The sequence below is a fragment of the Apostichopus japonicus genome, chromosome 16 (genome assembly GCF_037975245.1).
Source record: "Apostichopus japonicus isolate 1M-3 chromosome 16, ASM3797524v1, whole genome shotgun sequence".
NCBI classification, from domain to species: domain Eukaryota; kingdom Metazoa; phylum Echinodermata; class Holothuroidea; order Aspidochirotida; family Stichopodidae; genus Apostichopus; species Apostichopus japonicus.
This window is the reverse complement of record NC_092576.1, coordinates 41968388-41989115: the sequence shown is the minus strand read 5'-3', so window position 1 is coordinate 41989115 and position 20728 is coordinate 41968388. Positions and strand designations below refer to the sequence as shown.

The window sequence follows — 20728 nt, the reverse complement described above, 5'->3', positions numbered from 1 at the left end:
CATGAGTTCAAGTGTGAACACTAAAATAGGAGATTTTGGAAACATATTTGCGGTTAAATTGTCAACACAGGACTAAGAACAGGGGATCCAATGTGAACACAGCCTAAGAACTCCTGAAGCAATACAACACAATGTATCACACATCTGAAGTTCTGAATTTCTTGTTTGCTGAAATGTGCTGTTAAGTCATCCATACAGATGCTTGCAGCATGTATGTATTTTAATAAAAAAAAATTGTCAAGTAAATAAACAGGGTGTGAAGAAAAGTGAAAGAAAAATGGTTTGGTGCTCATACCATTAATAAAGACCCATCATTCTGACCCACTAAAGAACTTCAACTCCCTAGGGGTCTAACATCTGTATTGTTTGAAATGATGCACACAAAATTTTAAATGAGCTTACAGTACCATTGATGATTTGCATAAAACTTAAAGTGAAATATAGATTTCCAATAGAATAGAAATTTTGTGAGAGGGTAAACCTTCTTTTCACTATTACTTTTACCTAAGTTGTTCCATTAGCCACAAGTAAATGAGCTGCATTATTGTGTACATCTGTCAACAATGGAAACTCTGGGTGAAGCTCTGTCACAAATTAAAATTTTAGGGGTACCAAGTAGCACTTTTGTTTGTGACGGACGTACATTTACTATATAATTTCACACGTGTACGTCCGTCACAAAAAATTGTACGTCCGTCACAGAGGAATTTTTGAATATATTGCAGGGAAGTGATATAGGTTTCAACTGCTTGTTTACTGATATGTGTAGTTAAGAGTCTTCTTCATAACATGTATAGTAGTTTTAAATTGCATCCCATCCCAATTCACAGAAATTTTCAAAAGAAAATTACGATCTGAAAAAGTCACTTTCTCTGGGTACGTCCGTCACAGGGAGGTTTTTTGAGTATTTTTGTAGTTTATTTAGATGGACAAGGGATGAAACTCCATACAAGAATAATACAAGGTAGATGTTCCATAAAACCCAAATGAAAAGTTATCTCCTATATATAGCCATTGAGATATGGATCAACAAACTGTCCGAAATGTACGTCCGACTTTACGGAATTGCCCAGTAGTCAACAAGTATGACTAAACAATCAATGGGTGGATAAGAGTTATGTAGTCAACAAATATTACTTACCATACACTGAGTGGATTAAAGGGATGTAGTCAACAAATATTACTAATAATACATTGAGTGGATTAAAGTGATGTAGTCAACAAATATTACTAAAAAATACACTGAGTGGATTAAAGTGACGTTGCCAACAAATATTACTTAACAAGCAATGGGTGGATTAAATTAATGTAGTCATCAAATTTTACTAAACAATCAATTGGTTGATTAGAGTGATGTAGTCAACAAATATTACTAATCTACACTGAGTGGAATGATGGAATGTAGTCAACAAACATTCCTAAATATACACTGATTGGAGAAAAGGGTGTAGTCAACAAATATTACTAAACATGCACTGATTGTATTAAAGCGATGTGGTCAACAAATATTACTAATCTACACTGAGTGGAATGATGGGATGTAGTCAACAAACATTCCTAAACATACACTGAGTGGATCAAAGGGATGTAGTCAACAAATATTACTAAACAATCAATGAGTGGATTAAAGGGATGTAGTCAACAAATACTACTTAAAAATACACTGAGTGGATTAGAGTGATGTAGTCAACAAATAGTACTAATAAAATACACTGAGTTGATTAAAGCGATGTAGTTAACAACTATTACTAAAATATACACTGAGGGGATTAAAGGGATGTAGTCAACAAATAATACTCATATACACTGAGTGGATTAAAGAGAAGTAGTCAACAAATGTTCCTAAATATACACTCAGTGGATTAAAGGGATGTAGTCAACAAATATTTCTAAATAAACACTGAGTGGATTAGAGTGATGTAGTAAACAAATATTACTAAACATACACTGAATCGCTTAAAGGGAAGTAGTCAACAAATATTACTAAACAATCAATGAGTGGATTAAAGTGATGTAGTCAACAAATATTACTTAAAAATACCCTGAGTGGATTAAAGTGATGTAGTCAACAAATATTACTAAACATACACCGATTGGATGAGAGTGATGTAGTCAAGAAATATTTCAAAATTTGCAGTGGGTTGATTAAAATGAACTTTATCAAATATTACTTAACATTGAAATGGTTGGTTTAAAGTATGTAGTAGGCAATCATTTTTAAATATGCTATAAATGGATTGGGTTGACATAATATGTATCAAAATATTTGAAAAGTAAAGTGTAACTCATTTCACAAGCCCCATTCAAGTTCCAATGTAGTAAATGTATGTTACAAGCCATTAAATGGATATACTATAAAGTGTACTATAGTAACAGTCACCGTGGTGAAGTGATGAGGTATTAGTATAATTTATATTACATACCTAACAGTGAGGGGTTTAATGTCATGAAGAGAAACAAACATAACGAAACAATTATTAACATATTGGTTTAAATGGCAAACTGAACACGAACTTATCATCATCCAATGAGTGGGGTAAAGTGATAGTAATCAATCATATATCTATAACAGACAATTAAGCATTCAGCTACTTAAGTTATATTTAAAATAAACACATATATCTATAATTATCTGATGAGCAACTGAAAGTAATTTAGCAAACAAGAATAATTAATCATCCAGCAGAAATATCACATTAAATTAATACATTCCATACTAAATATTGTGTTTATCATTTATGGTAAGGATCGAATGCTTTGAATTATCATTCCCACCCATATACATCTAAATACCTAACAGTAATGATTATCCAAGTCCCCCTCCCGCATCGCCAAACAAACATTGTAAACTTACTAGGCCTAATATCCACGCATTCTGATTGAACAAGTTTTAATGTTTAGAGGAGAAAAAGCAGTAACTTATTAGTAAAAATTATTCCGTTTTATTAAAATTCCACTCTTATACATCCATATATTTAAAAAGTATAATAATATTTAAACAATTCTGAAAAAAAAAATTATTATCCCCGCCCTGAACAAGAAAATGAAACAATAATAATGTAAATGACTAGGCCTAATAACAAGCATTCTGTTTGCATGATTTTTATTCTTCTTTGTCATGTAGAAGGCTGGATCGTGGTAGAGGAATTATGCAAGTACATGTTCCTGAAGACAACCTGTTCTGAACCCGCTGGAGTAATTATACACCACTCAGTTCATCGAAAATTGCTTATCCGAGGTTTACAGAAAACAAGTTGGGAGTGTACTGGGAAACTTCAAAGGGAATTCGGTTCTCTATATATAATTGTGACGTTGTTACAACATTGGCCATCGTCCTCTTTAAATCTTTTACTTTGCTTTAAACACCATCGCTGTTTTCATATACTATGTGTCCATATTTGTTTAAATTTCTTGCTTAGGAGACTTTTAGTTATGTAGTTCAGTTTAAATCTTCATACTTGTTTTTAATTCACTCGATTTTATGCTGAGATTTTCAAATTTATTTATTTTGTTTAGCAATTTCTTCTTGTATCACTTCATGGATATGTCTTCTGCCAATTATAAAGAAGGAACCATTTATGCTTATCAATAAGTTATCCCCGAAAGATGAAAATATTATTTGAAAAAAAAAAACATTTTCATCAAATTGTACTTGATGGAGTAATTACAAAGAAATGGAATATTGATGAGTTTGTCTGCCTTGGTTTTGAGATTTCACATTGTGACATAGGTATAGTTTGAAAAAAGGTTACGTATCACTGTAGACAAAGCTAAGGTATGTGGTAGTATTGGAAAGACGGTACTTTCACGTTTCCAATGTGAAACTGCTGGTGTCACATAAGTACAAACACCACCCATCATGAAACCAGGAATATTGAAAGAATGAACACTGATCCAACAGTCTTTATGCAGTTTACCTCCGTGGTAATTAATTTAGAGGTACATAATGTTGTCATGGTAAATACAGTGATTCAATAACAAGAATCGATGCGTGAGTGGTTATGGATAGTGTGAGTAAGTGAATGGAGATAATGCATATGGTAGAGAGGATATGTAGATTTAATTGTGTCATCGAATGTCCACACTGACGCATGTCTTCTCATCTCTTGGGAAACTAGAAGTATGTTATAATTAGGACAAATTAATTAGCATTGTTAAAGTATCATAACTTGTTTGCCAAATTTAAAATTCGACCTTTCCAGCTTACTGTACTAAAAGCGCAGTGAAAATGATACCGTTATATGCAAGTTTTATATCAATATTCTTCCTTTTTTTATTGAGTTATCTGTAGTTACAAGTTTTGAGCTGAACAACATTCGACAGACCTTTAACGAGTCTGTAGATTTTACAAACTTCAATCAAAATGTTACCAGATCATGCGCAAGTCAAACCTCTCTGTTTTGTTCACGACAGTTAGGCTAGTGTAATAAACATGCTGACATCGGCGGTCGCAGTGAGTTTACGGTATTTCGTTCTCGCCATAAGGGTAGCAAAAAATGTCTTTTTTTTCGATTGCGACAGCTTTTCTCTATTACCCCATCTGGTCAGAGAGCATGTAGAATAACAACATTGAATCTACTTCGGAAGTGTTTTTTCCTAAATTCATCATCAAGTCAGGTATTGAGACTTTAACATAAAGTATTGTTTTTATATTTTTATGTATTAAGCATATTTATACTTAAAATTAAGAAATGCAAATGTTGTGAGGGGTTTATCGGAACATCAACGCTTCTGTAACATAGACATTCTTGGTTGCGTAGTAACATTTAACAGCAACTGATACAAATATTACTGTGTGATTGCATGTGATTTGTATTATAGCCTTTCCTGTAAATTTCACTTACCTTTGGCTTTAACTGGTTTCCTAGAACCGCTTCTTAGGATATTATATGATCGGCTGTCATATTTAGGGATAGCCAAAATTAAGTATCATGCTCCTCTGATTGGTGGAAAGTGAACATGTGATGGTTATATGTGCAAACTTTATTCCACCAACGACAGTGTTTCATTGTACGTCAAACTTTGAATAAAAGTAAAGTAAATCATCTGTGAAGTTGTTATCAATTTTATTAACACTTTATTGACACGATATCGTGTGGGAGCTCTCAAGGCATTCTTCGGTAAGGATGTTATATCTATTAATAATTCATGAATTATGATTCACTCTCATGACGTAGCTGACAATATATATCTTACACGTAAGAATAGCTATGGTAACTTGCCTGCCATATTGTCGCACGTGGAGGTACGAACTAGTTTGTTAGTACAAACGTAATGTTTTATCAATATTTTGATGGAGAGGGCATTGACAATTTCAATATTTATCACACATGTAGCTTCATTGGATGGTCGTCGTGTGGTTAGGATTTCAGTGGAAGGGGTTCCCTTCCCCTTCCATTTGTGAAAGTTTTCCTTTTGGGCCCGGGGATTAGACACATATTAAATGGTGCTATATCAAAACTCAACATAACTTGGCTATTCCATTACATCTATGGCTATTTATATACATGTTGACACATTTTCATCCTCAAATTATTGTTGGAGGGGGGGGGGTTAAAGTTATATATGTGTTCCTAGCTAATTTTTTAAGCCTATGTTATGTGTCTTTAACAAGTTAAATGTGAAGTGTAAAATGTCATTACAAATTGTAACGGGAACATAAAGCAATCGCCCTCCCCCACCTCGCCACCAATCCCACATGTGACGTGAAGGGGATTTCTTCACTAGGCCTACCTCGTTCGTATTCCTATTTAGTGTAGTATGGGTGAGTTATTTCTTCCTACTTCACGGTCTGTGTCTGTTGTTCTCATTGCCTATGGCCGGATATTATGACGTCACAATTTATTACGTATACATTGTTGTTTCAGACGCGATCATTGTTGTCACGAATTTCTTTACATGAGATTGCTCGAAACTAACAATACAATTGGACTGTTATTTATATCCGGGAGCACCTGGGAAATCCCCCCCACATATCGTGAGTTGGAGAAAATGTTGACAGCAGGGGATTTTAACATTCAGTCGGGGAAAATTAGTTCACAACTAATGGTGCACCCCCACATTCCAACCCCTTTTCAACCTCACACAAACTATTAATTATCATAGCATTGGTTTTTATAGAGATATAACTTATGGTTTGAATAAATGCACCTGCTGGATGGGGAGGGGGGCACCTATAACCGTTACATTGGAGTAGATCCCATATCCCTGGCTGCACCTCTCCTTTACAAAAGCATTGATTCGTCACTAGTCGTACTTCAACTTCCGTGAAGATTCAAACCCATTGAATAAAACAGTAACAGTCAGAAAAGGAGAGATTTAGAATTTCCCCCACCCCCTGCTCATCTCCCCTGTGTGCTTCCTAACTGGTTGTTAATGTCGTGTCGTTCAGACAAACAGTATATTGTTATAAGTGGTGTTACTAAGATGTGTGACTGTTTGAGAGACAGTGAATTTGTTCATTTAACTAGCTAAACCGCGTGTCAACACACAAATAAATTGACCCTTCGTCATGCAATGGAAGCATTTTGTATAGTTTCACAGGTGTAGCATTAATGGGAGTGAAGGCGGTGTGCTACCATTTTGCAACGTATATCCTTCTAGTCCATTCCTTCTTCGCTCCCTCCTCCCCCTTCCCGCCTCCTCATCCACCCCACTAGACAGTCAGTGGTCATTAACAATGTCATGTCCAGCTTTGAGTACCTCAGGGGTCTGTTACGTTCTACCCTTTTTAGCGCCCCTTGCAAGATATATAATTGCTGACCCTGGTGTTAGCTGTATGGTCTATGCAGATGACACACAGTTGTTCTAGACCTTTGATCCTGCTGATTGTCAGCTGGTCATTGAACAAATGCAACCATGCCTCAGAGATGTTAAATCCTGGTGTCGCTCAAATAATCTTGCTCTTAACGACTCCAAAACTGAATTTGAGCACTTTCGTTAAACATTTGCAAAGGATTATCTTCCTGCTCCTGCCATCACTATTGATCATTCTATTGTCAATACATCTGGGCAAGTAAGAAATCTTGGTGTCCAGATGGATTTATCACATTCCATGCCAAAGCAGATCGATATGATCTGCAAAAGTTTTATCATGGCAATCCGTCGCTACTTAACTAGCGATACTACGCAAACACTTGTTCATGATTAGGTGATAGCTCGGCTGGATTATACCAATTCTATTCTCTATGGTATTCATGATCCTGATTTGTCTAAAGTACAGCGTCTACAAAACACAGCAGCCCGTCTTAGTAGTTTGACTCCACGTTCCCAACATATCACCCCGATCCTACAGTCTCTGCACTGGTTGCCGATTGGCTCTCGCGTCATTTTCAAAATGCTTCTCCCTACTTTACAAAGCAACATGTGGCTTGTCTCCTTCGTATTTATAGAAACTTATTACGCTTCGCTAACAATATGTTACTTTCTGTTACAGTAGATCCACGCACTAAATGTTATAGTGAACGTATTTTTCAGTACGCTTCCTCATAATGGTGGAGACAACTTCCCATGAATATCCGCCAAGTTCCATCTGTTAGCAATTTAAAAAAAAAAAAAAACGATGCTCAATATTCATCTGTTTGGTTATATTTTTGATCACTGTTCATGTTTTTTTCTCGTTGTTTTCTCGTTGATATATATCGCAACGCAGCGCAGAACGCAACGTATAACACGGCGCTAAACGCAACGCCAAACGCAACGCCCAACGCGGAGCCACACGCAGCGGATAACGCAACGTATAGCGCGGCGATAAACGAAACGCCAAACGCAGCGTCTAAATATGAAAACAGATTCAAGGCTACAGAATTAACCGAGCGGTGTCTGAAATGCCGTTAATCTATGTAAATATACTAACAACCAATCGATGGACTAAATGGCAGTAATGTATCTTTTCTTATGGCTGACCTAGGCTATTCAATAATGTTCCTACTTACGGACTAACTGAAATATATACAATCACAGCAGAAAACTGATCTCTGCTAAAGTACACACATTGTCAAGCAGTTCAGAGCCCTACTGAATAACGTAAAATGATAACAATGGTCAATAACGTTACTCCTAAATAACTAGGCGTAATCTCCCCCAGTGCAATAGCGCAGTTTGATAACAATTTATACAACTCACTAATGTATTCAGTAATATTCTGAGCGATTACAATATATACGAACAGTTATACACGGTGCCGTGTTATTAGGAACCCACCAACTTGGATAATAGTAAATTATATGATAACGTACCGACGTATAGACGTCTTGCGAGATTTTGTCAAAGAGTCCCACGCTGCACGTACCATCAGTTCCTTTTATGTATAGCCTGAACAATGGCTTAAGTTTACGCGTGTGAGAATGTTCAACTTCAAAGGACACCGCCTTAGAGTTGCGGTCACCAGACTTAAGGAGACCGAGAGGCCAAGTGCATGATAACTTACGTCATAGTAAACAACTTAACGGGGATTTCCCGACAAAGAATTATAACATTACTCAAAATATAGCTATCAAAGTTGAAATATTACGCAAGTTCGATTAAAATACATAGGCTGTATACAGAGGACACTGGGAAGTCAACGGTTTATTGTAGCCATAGAGACAAAATAAAAACATGTGGAAAATGAAAATGAAGTAATCAAATCTGACTGTATTACATCCAATTAGGTATTACTGGTCAAAAATTACCTTAAACATAATGATAGAAAGTGTTTTATATCTGACGTCACTCATTTAAAAACAGCGGTAAACAGTTTTCAAGACGTGATCTCATTTGTCGAACTGCTCAATACTTGTGTTGTTTCAGGACCGTAGCCTACGAAAACCCTAAGAGGAGGGGGAGGCACAGTTTAGGAACATCGAGAAACAAAAAAAAAATGTTATATAGTGATACTTTTTGATTTGCGCATATACCAGAGCCTTTAAAAAAAAAATAATAATTGAGTGGGGGCAGGGTGGTGGGCATTTCCAAAAAGGGACTACAATGACACTATCTAACAGGAGCGCCAACATCGCTGGCGCGTAGCTTTGCAGGAAAATTATTGCCAAAAAGACCTCCCAGATTACCGAACATGGCACTTCCCATGCCTTGTAAAGTTGCATCTTAACATTTGTTATTTTGAGATCCCAACAATTATAAATTTATTTAAAAAAAAAAAAACACGGTAATGGCATCCGCGATCTTGTATATACGTGATGAGCGGTTAAAATTAACCTTGTTGTTTTTGAACGCCATTCCTGAAATATGTGCCTAGAATCTTGAAATTGCACTTTACTTACTAAATAAATCGGAACAAATGATATGTACATTTCGCGTTCACATAATCATACGCCTACTTTCTTTGTTGAAGTGAAAATCTCAGGGGCTGTTGTCAATCCTCCCCCCTTCCCCCATCCCCCATCCCCCACAAGCTACGACCTTGCTAAATTCCTTTATTACTTACGACAGTATTTATTTTGATGAAGTATGGTGTAATGATGTGGACCGTCCGATCACCTCTATTTACCATTTCGCGACGTTAGTTGAAGATTGCTTAAGGAAATACAATGTTATAACGTTAAACAATTCGCAGAGTAATGCTATTCTCAGAGTCGAGAACGTAATCATTTAGTCGGTATGTTTCTTGTGATGTGATGGATGTATTAGCTCCGGTAAGTGGACGTGAATTTTTCCAAGTAATAACCCCTTTCTGGTCAATCCATTTCCCGGCTTTAACATTAAAGCAAATGCATCCTTCTTGTACAAAGACTGCAAGTTTTAGAAAAGATGTTATTGGTCGTTATTTGAAGATGTAACTTGTATCACATGAGGATCATTATGTATATATCTATATAACTAAACTACAGCATGCAGCTACAACCACTTATAATTACAGCACATTTATGTTCCCATACTTATTTACCCTTTCGGCGTTCCATAATGAATTTCTTCGATGATACAAAAACATGATTTATTACGTCAGAAGCCGATGCTTACTTTTTTCTTGATCTGGTGCAATTGTACTTTATCTTGGTACAACGGAAGAGACCCCACGATAAGATTGAGTAGTGATTTTTTTAAGTTAATTGCTCAGTAAAATGACTAAGGTAAGGATCAAAACTATGCAAGTCAATATCTAAAACCAGAACCTCATCATATTTTGTATCACAAAGATATGAATTATTATAGTTATTTGAAAGGGAAAAAAAACATCATACAAACCAGAATCCAATTTTGTGCAAGCGAACAAGAGGAGGGGCTATATGATTGTACATCAATACAAAATGGTGCCTGAACTTGTCTGTAAAACATACTCTTTGTACAACAGACATTGCACTTATCAACGTGGGACTCCGCCCTTCTACCTATCCCGGGAGTTTTCAAAAATATTTGTTACCGAGGTATACATTCAGCCACGAACAGATATTACAGCGGCTAGTGACAAAATTGCTGAAAAGGCCCATGAACTCGCCAATGTGTGTCACCCGAAGCTCCAATTTAAAATAGGGGACTTCAACCAGTGCCGCCTTAACAACGTAATACCAGCTAATAAGAAATATGTTGATATCCCAACAAAGAATGATGCTATTCTCGACATGTGTTATGGGAATATCCCTAAAGCGTACACAGGTAAGACCTGCCATCAGCTTGGAGATTCTGATCACATAAATGTCCAGCTGCTACCGGCATATAATCAGAAGCTGAAAAGAAGTCGACCGGTAACTAAGCAACGGTACCCTTGGATGGAGACAGCAACATATGAACTGCGAGGCACCCCGGATACCACCGACTGGGATCTTTGTTCTCATCAGCTAGTTCACTTGACGATGCGACGGTCATTGTCACTAGCTATGTTAACTTCTATGTCGACACAATCATCCCTCTTCCGATATACAAGATCTACCCGAATAATAAGCCGTCGGTCACAAAGGAACTTAGAGATTTAATTAACGAAAAGGATAAAGCTATGTTGGAAAGTAACAAAACAAGGGTGAAAGAGGTACAGAAGTGCATCAAACGTGAAGTCGAAGAATGTAAACAAACATACAAATACAAATTAAAAAGAAACTTTGCTGAAAATAATTTTGGTGGTGCATGGAAAACGTCGCAAATGCTGACTGGATACAAGAAGAAGTCGGTAATCCCCGGTCAGAGGTCACACAAACTGTTGTGTGGGAGAGTTAAATGAATTTTATAGTAGATTTGAAAAGGACTTTACAACTGAGAACAATGTAGTTATGAGTGGGTTGATTAGTGAATTGATAGAAAATGGGTTCAACAATGAGATTTGCTTTCCTGAATATGAAGTTAGGGTAGTGTTTGGATCATTGAAAACCAACAAAGCTTAAGGTCCTGGCGGTTTATACAATAAGATCCTTAAACTCTGCAAAACTTAACTGGCCGGGATTTTTTAATGTTCCTTACACAGCGGCTCAATTCAACGACTGTGGAAAACTTTATTAGTAATACCCATCCCCAAGAAAAAGAATGCAACCCAGCCTAATGATTTTCAGCCCGTCTCACTTACCTGTAACGTCATGAAATGTTTCGAAAGACTTCTAATGAATCGCCTTCTCAGTATTACAGAACAGTTCATTGACCCCTTGCAGTTTGCTTAAAGGGCAGGGGGGGGGGGGGGGGTTGACGATGCGGTGTCGACATATCTGCACAAAGTTTACTCTAATTTAGATAAAGATAGTCAGTATGCGAGATCTACTTTTATAGAATTTTCCAGTGCATTCAACACTTACAGCTAAATTAATCGCATTCAGTGTATTCCCCCGAACTACCCATTGGATTCATGGTTTCTTTAGAAATAGACCTCAGAGGGTGAAGGTAGGCGATGTCAACTCAGGGGAGTAACTTTAAGTGTAGGTGCGTCTCGGGCTGCGTCATCTCCGTGGCTCTTTTCCCTGAATACCAGCGACTGTCAGAATGTGACCAGTGATTGTAGCGCCATTAAATATGCGGATAATACTGTCATTACTGGTTAGCCAACAGATGTCATTGACTCATACGCGACCACGATTGCAAGGTTCGTCCAGTGGTGCGATGATCATTTGTTAAAATTCAATGTGTCCAAAACTAAAAAGCTGATTATAGATTTCCGTCGCAAGCCAGTAAATCAAAATTATTCAATGATAGATTCTGTGCTTGAACGATAGTATGACCGGAGAAGAGTTTAAAAAGAAATGGTGAGTTGTTAAACCAAAAAAAAAAGTACATCCAAGGTCGGTAATCATTTCTTTTAATTAATGAAATATAGATATTTAGTACCTTTGTACCCTTTGAATATCAGCCTACGTAATGTTCTTACATTGTATTACCTTAAAATCGTTGTGTTGATATTGTTCAATGCCCAGCCTACCATGTATTCGAGAAAAAGAAAGAAATATGAGGCTTTCTGTAAACATAATCACATTTTGATTCAATAAAAAAAATATATAAAAAAATAAGAGAAGGAAGAACACCTACACAGTTAACTTACATGTAAACTCCCAAGTAAAAATCCAACCCTCACACATTTTTTTTCTGCCTGACAAAGATTGAAAGTATTAGATAATGCAGACTTGTCGCCAGCTATATCTCTCAACAAGTGTTCATTAAATACTGAAACGTTCATGATTACAGCAAAGACTTGATATTATTAATGCTTGGCATAGGAAAGAATCAAATCAAAATTAAAAATACGTCCACCTACAACAAACAACCTGTGGAAAGTGATTGCATGATAGCCTGGACTAGTTAAAAACATGTTACCACTGAGGCTAGTATGATTCTTAATATTCACTATATCAGCATCCTCAGCTTATTCTTAATCATATGTAATGAAAAATATGAAATTGAACACACTGTGATCAAAGTCGATCAATCTGAAGTGAAGTTATTTATAGATATCTCGTTAAAAAATATTTCTGTTATTTAATTTGTTAGAACATTAAATCATGAGTCTAGTTTTAGATGGCTACATATTGTATTTTGTCTACTTTTTAGGGTACTCAGCGTGTCTAGGTTATGATTGTATAAATCTTCTTAAAGCATTGCCCTTAATAGAATTGTACAACTCTGATGATCCTTTGAACTCCACCAAAGCCATACAAATGCATTTGTAGAATTCACGAAGCTCACAAAAGTTATAACGAGAACAACATACATTAAAATATGACGGTGTAGGCATAAACCAATAAACATCCAACTTGATAATAATATTGTTTACTGTCAATATTATCTTTGGGACTGTTCCAGGAGAAGTGTATTTAGAGAGACGATCGTAAAAAATAGACGCCTTTTCATATGACGAATCATGGAATGATAGTAGTCACGTAAAGAAAGATAGGGCCATTTTGGAGTTACTACAACGGTTTAGATACACCAGAGCCTGACAGGGCAACTATTGAAGGTAAGTTCCTGATTGTATATACTACCAATACACCAATGTACTTAATAACAGCGAATCTCGGTAACCGTGTAGTATAGTATAACGTTGTAATTAGCTACATGTAGTTGTTATGTTTACCTCAGGCTGTGTTACTGTATGTTAAGTCGGCCGACGGTGCTCTATAATACGCGAGAACCCAGTTGAAACTGACAGTTTAATTTGTCAAAGTTTCCATAAACACCATGGTCAAGATTTTGCGTTATTCCAACTGGTTATTGGCAGTGTGCTGCGGCTACCGACTAAAGCTGTTCCCGATTAACACATTGAATCAGTCCAGGCGATATAAGTTTGCATGTTGCCTAAACGAACACTGAATGTTAACAGAAATATGTTGTTCATTCAGGATCATCATTTGTTAAGTGTGTGGTTGTCAGATTCATGAATATACATGTTAACCAACTACATAGACATATGTCTCGGCTGTCTGCTCGATTTCAGCAGAGTGAGCTACAGTGAAATGTGCTGCAATATTTTAATATACAAAATACTGCTTTCTCGTGCACAAAGAATATACATAAGCCTTATTTGTGAGAGTTCATTGTAAAACGATGTATCATTGCTAACTCTTTGTTCTTCTGGACTTCTTAAACAAGGCAGCAGCAGCACCATAATGTGCTGAATTTTAAGTTTCAAAAACCATTTTCATACCTCAACGTCATCAGCCCAAAGGAACCATTTTGATGAAATGCACTTCCTATAGTATGTTACTTAATTGTACTTGGATAATACGCTGATATTAAATTATTTCGTACTGATTATACACATTTTGGACGTCGCTTGGAAAGCCGTACAACTTCCACTGAACTATCACATCAGTTAAAAAAATTATATACAACCATAATGATATATTTCTAAGTTATCATCTAATGCTATTTATCTTATTTACAGTACATAAAAACGCTAAATTATAAACATTTTTATAGGTACGATGGCTGCCAAGCATGTGGAAGAAACAGCAAATAAGTATTATACAGGTACGATTGTCACTTTTAGTTGTCGCTATTGTGAATAGCCATTCAAAATTTCACATAAGCAAAATAACAACAACTCAGTTTAAAATATGAAAAATCATTCTATGTCACTTTTGGATACATCGGTGGGTATAACTGTACACTTAGCTATATGGGTAGATGTCTCTGCCTTGTGCCGTGTTTTTTTTTTGTGGGGGAGGGGGGGGGGATTTGATTTTCAGCTTTACTGATATTCCTTCAAACTACACCGCCTTGCACAAGATGCTCACTAACATCTGGAATATATGTTTGATGGGTTCCATCTAACATTCACTAACATCCGGATTATACACTGTGTCCTAGACAGGTATACCATCTGCCCAGATCCGAACTGTTTAGTCCGTCGGTTTCTTCATTTTTTTTTTGCCTACATATGGTTAGTTATACCATTGTCTTTGAGTTGAGACGGACTACATGGTTCGTGGATTATTATGTATTTAACTTAAATGCAATACAGCTGGATTATATCATTCATGAATTAGTTATAAAGCCCCTTACACCTGATCTAGAATATATGGCAAGTAAATTATTTGTGTTTGTTTTTTTTTGTATTGTTTTAACAGGTTTTGGTAGGTTCAAAGCTAAATTAGCTGATATCTTAACTGAAGAGCATATTTTGCAACTTGCAACCTTCTTTCATTATCCGCTCGCAAAAATTGATTTGCTGCAAAATAAGGATAGTCGCAATCATCTTATGATTCGCTATATGGAGGAGAGAGGGCAAATAACAGAAACTGATATCACGACCCTTCTGTATGCTTTGGAAATGCTTAATCTTCATGGGATACAGAAAAAGGCGCAAACATTGTTCGAGCTTCATACAGGGAAACGGTGTACGGGTGATGATCAGTCTATGCAGCAACCAGAAGGTAAGTGTATGATTCTAAATGAACACTTCAGGTACAATATCAACCATATGTATATTAAACATCACCTTCAACGTTCGAAATGTACACGATGTATAATTGCCGTATCAGCAATCTAACGATACACTTGAAGCATCCCTAACAATGAACTAATATGACAATATGAGTTAATGGACTAGCCGATAAACCATGAAGAGGTTTAAAACGTTATGCTAACAAAAACGTTAACACTTTATTATCCTTTATTTCAATCTTCTGTCAACTTTGGGATTACCTTTAACCGACAGATCTTAACTTTGGAAAATTGGACCTCGGTTCAAAGGAATCTTTCACTTCTGACGTGAGTAAATTGAAATGTTTAGCTTGATACAAATGCTTAAAAGCTTACGTAGAATATCAATATTTAAAGCATGAGGTTCTTGTGCTAGACTTAGTCCATACTTTGACAATTATGCTACTATTTCTAATTTGATTTTTTTTTTCAGTACTGATGCAACAAGAAGTGTTTGTAATTGGAGTACATTAGATTAATAATAACGATTAGTAGTGATTATACGACTCCAAACAACGGAATCACGGGGTTGATCGCTATATCCTTTCATATCATCGAAAACAATTTCTCACACAGTAACTGTTTCCATATTTTCCGTCGGTTTAAAGTTTTGTAATTTGGTACATCATCAATTGGGCTTGCATGGACCATCTTGTCTGTCAACAAATGTAGATAAATATTTGTTTTTGTAACTCTATGAATTCAACAATCATCGATATTAACAAATATTGCTCTTGACTGCGCACGATCGTCTAATAATTTCAAAAATGTGTTTTCCTTGAATCAAGGTAACCAGTCTCGGACTTAAATCATTTAGCTCGGCGGACAAACATAACATAACCCTGGAAAATGGAAAACTTGTGCCTGTATCGTCCACCTTAGAGGAACTACAGATAAAAACGAACAATGGAAAAGAATTTACCAAGAACCAAGTCATAGGATTAATGTCGTTTGCGCAACGATGCCAACGGCTGCGGAAATTGTCGTAAGTAATTGTATACCACTTACTGCTATGTTTATATTTACGTTAACTTAATGAACGATCAATTACCAACCAGCAAACTGTGGAACTGTGCTCATGTTTACAACTTTTAGCTGGATGATTGATGTATACATACTGTAACGGGATAGTGTTGTTGTTGTTGCGTAGTAAACAGTTAAAGGGATTGTACTTCATGTGTAGTATTTTACTATTGTGTATTGTGAACACCAGAATGAGACATTAAAGCAAAAATTGATTCGTTCTGTCTGAGAACAGACGAGTACACTCAATAAATACTTAGGCAGAGAAGCTCGGAACGTGATAATACTTAATTATGGATGCATCACTAACTTTACACTATAGTTACTTTATAAATGGTGGATAACATGAAAACGACTCAATCATTAACGCATTGAACACCCACAAATCCCTTTTTATTTTACAGATTCATTAATTGTTTGTTACCTCTGTCTCTTCTCGTGGGTTCTCTTTCTCCTATTACGAAGTTACGTAACATTCAAGGTGAGAACATAGAAACAACTCAATGAGTTACCCATCAAGAGCAATTTGTGATCCTTTGTGGAGTACTCAAACGGGTTATATCATTATATTGTAAAAGTCAACGAAGAATATCAATATTTGATCATACATTTACCTTGTAATTATGTATACCATTTTGTTTGTTAACGTGCTTGATCTATAAACAAAATCGTTACATAATTTTTCTTTCCAGTTTCATGGACACCGACTGAACATGGTTTCCAGTTAGATTCTTCCAGAGGAAAATGGGTGTCGAACTCCAAGGAAGCCACAACACTTGAAGTAAGTCGTTTATCACTCTCTTGAGTGCAACTGTCCGTAGAGTACGTTTTTCATTAGTTAAGCGAGAAATATTTAAACCCTGATAAATCCTTGACCGATCATCCAATTAATATCCACCTTGTCAGACGGTACAATAGCACATTGTAAGTTGTGCGGAATTCACCAGTGAAGTATATGATTGTCATGAAAATAGCCAAAATAAAACATACAAAATAATATACTAAATGAATTTGACTTCAATTACAAAAAGCATGTTTGTTGGAAAGACACAGAAACATAAAATGCCGTAACTGACATATAAAGTAACCACATTGAAGACGTGTACACATGCTTACGGTTTCATCAATCGCACGCTTGTCAAAATCGGAAGCTTCTTTATCACTAGAACATTTAAACAATGCTATAGTTGCATAACTTAAAACAAAAATTGTTATGGCTAATCACCAACACTTTCTACGAATTATGATAATTCTAAAAGCTCCTCTCTACTTTGGATATTTTTGTACACGAAACTGGGACGGCAAACTTATTGGCACGTTTACAAATCACTGCTTTGATAAATGTCATGTTTGATACCGGTCCCGGCGCCAGAGTGGAGAGCGGTCATAGGCCATTTTCTCATCAAATCCTCCCCTCCCCCAGTCCGGTGCGGTAAAGCAATACTGGGGCGTTCTGGGTTACGTCCCCTTTTCTCTTTTCCTCTTTTCTCTTTCTGTTGGTAACATTAGGAAAACAAAATACTGAGCCAGGTTAAAACTGGAATCAATAGAAATTGGAATCTAACGAAGGAATGTCTGTAGAAGGTTAAGATAGTATAACGCTGCCAACGTCCTGGTGTGGGGAACTCCCTGTCCCGGAACCAACCGAAGTGCCGGGGCAGGTAAGAAGAAGGAGATGGTACAAAACAATACTCAAAACCGGACAGCAGGCATTGAAAGTGCAAGGTTTAATAGACATGTAATTCTCAACTCGATCTTGACAATATATAATACACTGTACTTATGAAACACATTGCCGCGCTAGGGGCGGGCACCATTCACGACTATAGCAGCCCAACAATCGCGCCCCGCAAGAGTCGGGAATTGCACAGTTCTCGGGCGCTGCGCAGGTTTTGGGCACTGCACAAGTCTTGGGCAGCGCAGGTGTTGGGCAATGCGCAGGCGTCGGGTAATCAGCAGGCGTCGGGCAGCAAATGCGCCGGGCAGCACATGTTTCTGTACAGCGCTATGAAAACTATATATCTCTTTGATTTAATTAAAGTCGCTTGTGCTGTTTCTATCATACGCCGTGCGAGCTACCATAATATTTCTCGTAACGTACCTAATCGATACTAAATACAGGAAAATGTATACCTTTTGGCCAATCATAGACTACCCTCACAGTCTTACAGTTTGCCGTAACCAATGGGGTTGACCGAGACACCCAGTATCTTGCCTGTCCGGACCATTCCGGGAGAATGCTCAATCACAAGTAGAATGATAAGAACTATTACGTAACCGTTGTGCGACCTGGCTCTAAAAATAGGTCGCTGGCTCTGCGGAGCTCAATGGACGTTTAAATTAAACATACGAGGGGCAGATCGTACAACGGGAGTAACCCGCAGTACTTTCGCTACAATAGCTACACTAATACAAGGAATATATTGCAGTAAAAAGAAATATAAGAGTAATTTCTCTTCCTTACATGTATTTATCATCCAAACTTGCAACTAAGGCGAACCAGAACTATCTATACGTTTTTCAACTTCTGGTGGCCCTGTTAACTTAGCCAATAAACATGTACAGTACTAATTATCAACCAATTTGCTCCTTTTCTTATTTTTGTTGCTCAGATAGTCAATTTAACTCGGTGTCGATTTCAGACCCTCCCACAAAACAAGTAGTTACATCATTTATTGTCATCTCCCTCTAAAGCCCTAAAAGGTCAATACGTAACATATGGTATAGATCCTATATGGTGTTAATTAATAAGACTCATATAAATACAATCGTTAACTTTAATTTCGTTCCATGATCAGTGGTAGCACCAGTTTGAATATTATCCCCCTAAACTAAAGTTTTCTTAAGGGAAGGGTATCTCCCTCCCTTTAGGCTCCTAACCAGAAATGTCATTGCATCCCCCCCCCTTCCTTGGCTTAAAATCAAATCGGTACCATTGAGCAGAGTCTACAAGTCAAAAGTCAAAGTGCTTATTTAATTTAAGTTCACTTAATCATACCATACTGGCGGAATTATCAGTTCCCCCTCACAGCGTTCATCTACCGTTAATATTATGTGAAATTGCGATATTCAAGGGAGCAATTTTGAAATATTATAACTTGAAGTTGGTTCTATATTATTCATTTCAAGACGCTTCTATCTTCATTTCCAGTCGAAGGATCAAAGCAGTTTACGACTTCTGTGTTCGAGTATTGTGTATCTAAGGGAAACTGATAGTAAACAACTCCAGATGTCTACGATACTGCTCCTTGAAATTGCATCAAGTCACAACGTAAGTCACTTATAATTCAACAAAGCCATTTAAATATTTAAGTTTAATAGATCATTGTAATTTATTTCGATTATTTATCAATTAAATTGTTTGTCACTTTAAATGAAAACATATATGTAGGCAACACTAACCATTCTTATAACGGTACATTGCAGTACCACGTGTCCATTATAAGCAACTAATATTATACTACATCTAAGGCTACAAATCTGACCGAGATGATTAAATGTTATTTATTAACAGAGTAAGTGTCTCAGTAAGTAGTGATTAACACAAAAGTGACACAATCTCCATTTATACGCAACCGAGGGTATCACTGTTTTACTAGTTACACACCCCACGACACACAAAGAACGTACACACTGATATGACAAAGTGACGGCATCATTTGCCTAAGATATATTAGCATTAAACTAAGTGATGACACTTTCCTTAATGTATGGTAGACTAAGAAACAAATACGATAGGGGACAGATCATTTATCTCCAAACGTTTCCAATGTATCATTAATTAGAAAAAGAGTTGGAACCCTGCAGACTGAAAGGAAATATAAATCTATCATTAAGGTATTCGTTCATATATCTCTAGTCTTGACTCAACACCCTCGTCACCTGTAACATTTGTTTAGGAAGTGCGCCCTCTAATTTGCCCGACCAGTCGATATATTCCAGTAATTGAATATGCCTATTTACGTAAGAGCCAATTTACTTCTTTATTTTAGATTAAAAAGGAAATTTATTTTGGTTTTTCCATCTAATATTGGCTAATTGAATGATTACAGAAGTTTCATTTAATTTGGTCCAGTAGAAGGAATGTTTGCAGAAGAATAGCCTTATAGCAAATGCCTAAACAATTTAAAACATTTGGAAGCTTCTTTTCAGGAGTACACTCGAACAACAAAACACCTGTTCTCAAATTCAAACAAAGCCGCACAGTGAACGTAGATCATCTGCGCACGTAAACTTACGTATAGATACCCGCAGGGCGGGTCACGTAAACAGTACGTAGCATGGTGACTTCGAAGTTCGGACACTTAAGACTTAAAACACCCCAAAACTAAATCTTCTGGTATAAATCATTTTAAAATATACTTCATATGGTGGG

At 36.6% G+C, this 20728-nt stretch overlaps 1 protein-coding gene across 19 annotated transcripts in view; it reads left to right on the top strand.

Annotated features, from left to right (window-relative positions):
• The window catches only part of LOC139982656 (uncharacterized), a 333630-nt gene that overhangs the window by 121386 nt on the left and 191516 nt on the right, over positions 1-20728 (top strand). For 3 of the 19 annotated variants that reach the window (XM_071995684.1, XM_071995681.1, XM_071995679.1), the window contains exons 12-13: positions 17046-17134; positions 19505-19624. The exons of 13 other annotated variants lie outside the window; for them this stretch is intronic. In XM_071995684.1, coding sequence (XP_071851785.1) covers positions 17046-17134; positions 19505-19624 — 209 coding nt within the window. Of the gene's footprint in view, positions 1-3124; positions 5048-17045; positions 17135-19504; positions 19625-20728 lie in introns of those variants that run through there. 3 more of the 19 variants (XM_071995682.1, XM_071995680.1, XM_071995670.1) reach the window with 1 other exon arrangement.